The sequence below is a fragment of the Cucumis melo genome, chromosome 9 (assembly GCF_025177605.1).
Source record: "Cucumis melo cultivar AY chromosome 9, USDA_Cmelo_AY_1.0, whole genome shotgun sequence".
NCBI lineage: Eukaryota > Viridiplantae > Streptophyta > Magnoliopsida > Cucurbitales > Cucurbitaceae > Cucumis > Cucumis melo.
Window position 1 is genome coordinate 22,621,710 of NC_066865.1, and position 2,608 is coordinate 22,624,317.

General features: G+C 29.9%; 1 protein-coding gene across 1 annotated transcript; it reads right to left on the bottom strand.

The window, feature by feature from the left end:
• Positions 1–334: 334 nt before the first annotated feature.
• LOC103482647 (21 kDa protein-like) lies at positions 335–1,092 on the bottom strand. Its single transcript, XM_008438912.3, has one exon. It carries the CDS (start codon positions 1,043–1,045, stop codon positions 461–463), a length of 585 nt encoding a protein of 194 aa, XP_008437134.1. The 5' UTR covers positions 1,046–1,092; the 3' UTR covers positions 335–460.
• Between the last annotated feature and the right edge of the window lie 1,516 nt (positions 1,093–2,608).

Here is a 2,608-nt window from a genome sequence, read left to right on the forward strand (position 1 = left end):
AAATAATTAAAATTATTGTTAATCATTAATTGATTTTAATTATTCCTTCATCTTGTAAGTATAAAAAATCCAATAAATAGAGAATTCAAAATTCATCTAATATTGAATTTTAAATTAAGAAAAAAATACTCTTAAAATTTAAAAGGGAAATCTATGAAATAAACAATACAAAGGGTCACTAATTTATAGTATAGATGCTAGAGTGAGATCAATTACTCTACAATAATTCCTATGATCTTCCATCTAAATTTTGTAAAGTAAATTAGACTTCTAACAGGTTGAATAGTTGATTTTATGAAATATAAAAATAACTTTTTTATATATTTGAGAGTTTCTCACCCAAAACTATGAGCATACACAAGCACAAAAATTTACAAAAATGAAAACCCACAAAAGTATACAAAAGAAAGAAGAAAAAACAAGTAAATTAAACCCCCAATAGAGTACTCCCAAGTACAAATCAGTGGTTTTCGTCAGCAAAGCGATTAACAAGAGCCAGTGCATTACTAGTAATTTGAGCAACAAGTGTAATTCTCCGGCGAATCCCCGCCTTGGTTTGACCATCTAAGCGGCGCCCAGCGAACCCATCAAGGCAAGTGGTTTCATCAGTGAGGGCAGCACTGACCCAAGTCTGAACATTATTCATATGCCATAAAAAGTCTCTACCAGCTGTTCGCCTCAAGTCCCCAAGCTCCTTCACCGATTGGCTGAGTCTGTCCACGCTATCCCCCATATTCTCTATGCAATCCTTCACTGCTTGGTACTCCAGCCCCTTCATTCCGCCGCCTTTCCCCAGTTTGGCCACGAAAGCTGCGGCGAGAAGGGCCTTGCTGAGGCTCACGGATAGGGCCGTTCGGGCCAGCTGACGACCGCTCTGGCGGATGGTGTTGGCGTAGGTTGAGAGGGACTGAACGCACAGCGCTGGGTAACGGGTCACTTTGCAGGATGACTCGATGAAGCTTGTGGAGGGCGAGCCTGTGGTTGCGGCATTGTGGAGAGCTATGAGGGTAATGAGAAGTGGTAGTGAGATCTTGAGATTTGCCATTTCTAATTTGAAGTGTGGTGAAAGGATTTTGTTGCAAGAGAGAAGATTTGGAGATGTGTTATATAAATAAGCTAACGTAGACTCCTTTCAAAAAAAATTACTGAAGGAGATATTGACTACAAACCATGTGGGACTACTACTCTTTTGTTAACATAATTCAACAATAATTTCAAAATAAGATTGATGACACGAGGAAAACACAATTAAATAATTTGAAAACAAACAAATTAGTAAATAAAAACATTTTAAAAAATGGCAAAATCGATAAAACTATTTACACTTTATGGAAAAATAAAAAATGCAATAAGTTTTTGTCAATGAGTAGGCTTTTTCGTACAAATAGTTTGTATTTTTTTATTTATACAAAAACAAATAATTAATATCATATTTTACCAAAAATTTAAATTCTTAATTAATTATACGAACCTAGATGTATATGTTTAATTTATTTCAATTCCAAAACCAATTTTTTCTTTCTCAAATCAACTCATATCCTCAGCTCATTTAGTTAGCCAAATTTCTCGAATAAATTAGTTATTTCAAAATTTCATCGTTAATTATCTTACCTTAATAAATTCCTAAAAAGAATTGGTTCTTTCGTCGTAAGATTTCTATTTGTTCGGTTACTATCTTTTTTTTTTGCATGTGCACTACACGTGAGATTGTGGATTTGTGCATTACTTTTTAACTTGTACATACTGATTAATAAAATAATTAAGATATAGGTTTCGCAATCTTTGGTTAATATATATATATATATATAAGTATAGCGTAAAGAGTTAGTTACATACAATAAAATAATATATGAAAAGAAGGAATAGATTTTACACTACTTTAGTTTTCAAATTTCAAACACTTCAAAGAATAATTTTATTTTCCAAATGATATTTATCTCAAAATGTGCATTCTTTTATATTTAGCAATATAATTACTCCTCATTTTATCTTTTATTTACGTATTCTAAAAGTTAAAATCTACAAATATTGATTTGACCTTTTGAATGTTTGAAATAAAATAACATTTTTTCTATTTATATCAAAATAAGTAGAATGTGATATTTTTTTTTATAATTATAAATATATTGATTTATTTTATTATATTTATATTTGGATTGAAATTTTTTAGGAAAAAAAAGAAAAGGATAAAGGATTGAAAAAAAAGGAAGAAAAAGGACAAAAGTGGGTAAGGTTGTGGAACACATAATGAATAAAAAAGCTGACACCTCCCAACATGATTTATTAAAAGGGGCTGAGGCCCTCTTTTTACTGCATCCTTTTAAGGCTCTTTTTCTTTTTTAATTTTATTATTATTATAGGCCAAATTGAAAAATAATATAAAGTTATTTAATTTATATATATATAATAAATTAAAAATATTTACGATCCGTATAATAAAACATTGAAAATCTACTAAGCATATACAACCTGAATTAATTTTTTTATAAATTTCAGATTTGTCATTCTAGAATTTCTTTATCTATTCAAAATTTATTCGTTCTTCGTCATCTCTCATCTTTGGTGTCTTTGTTTTTATAAATATAATATTTTTTTCCTTATTCTTTTT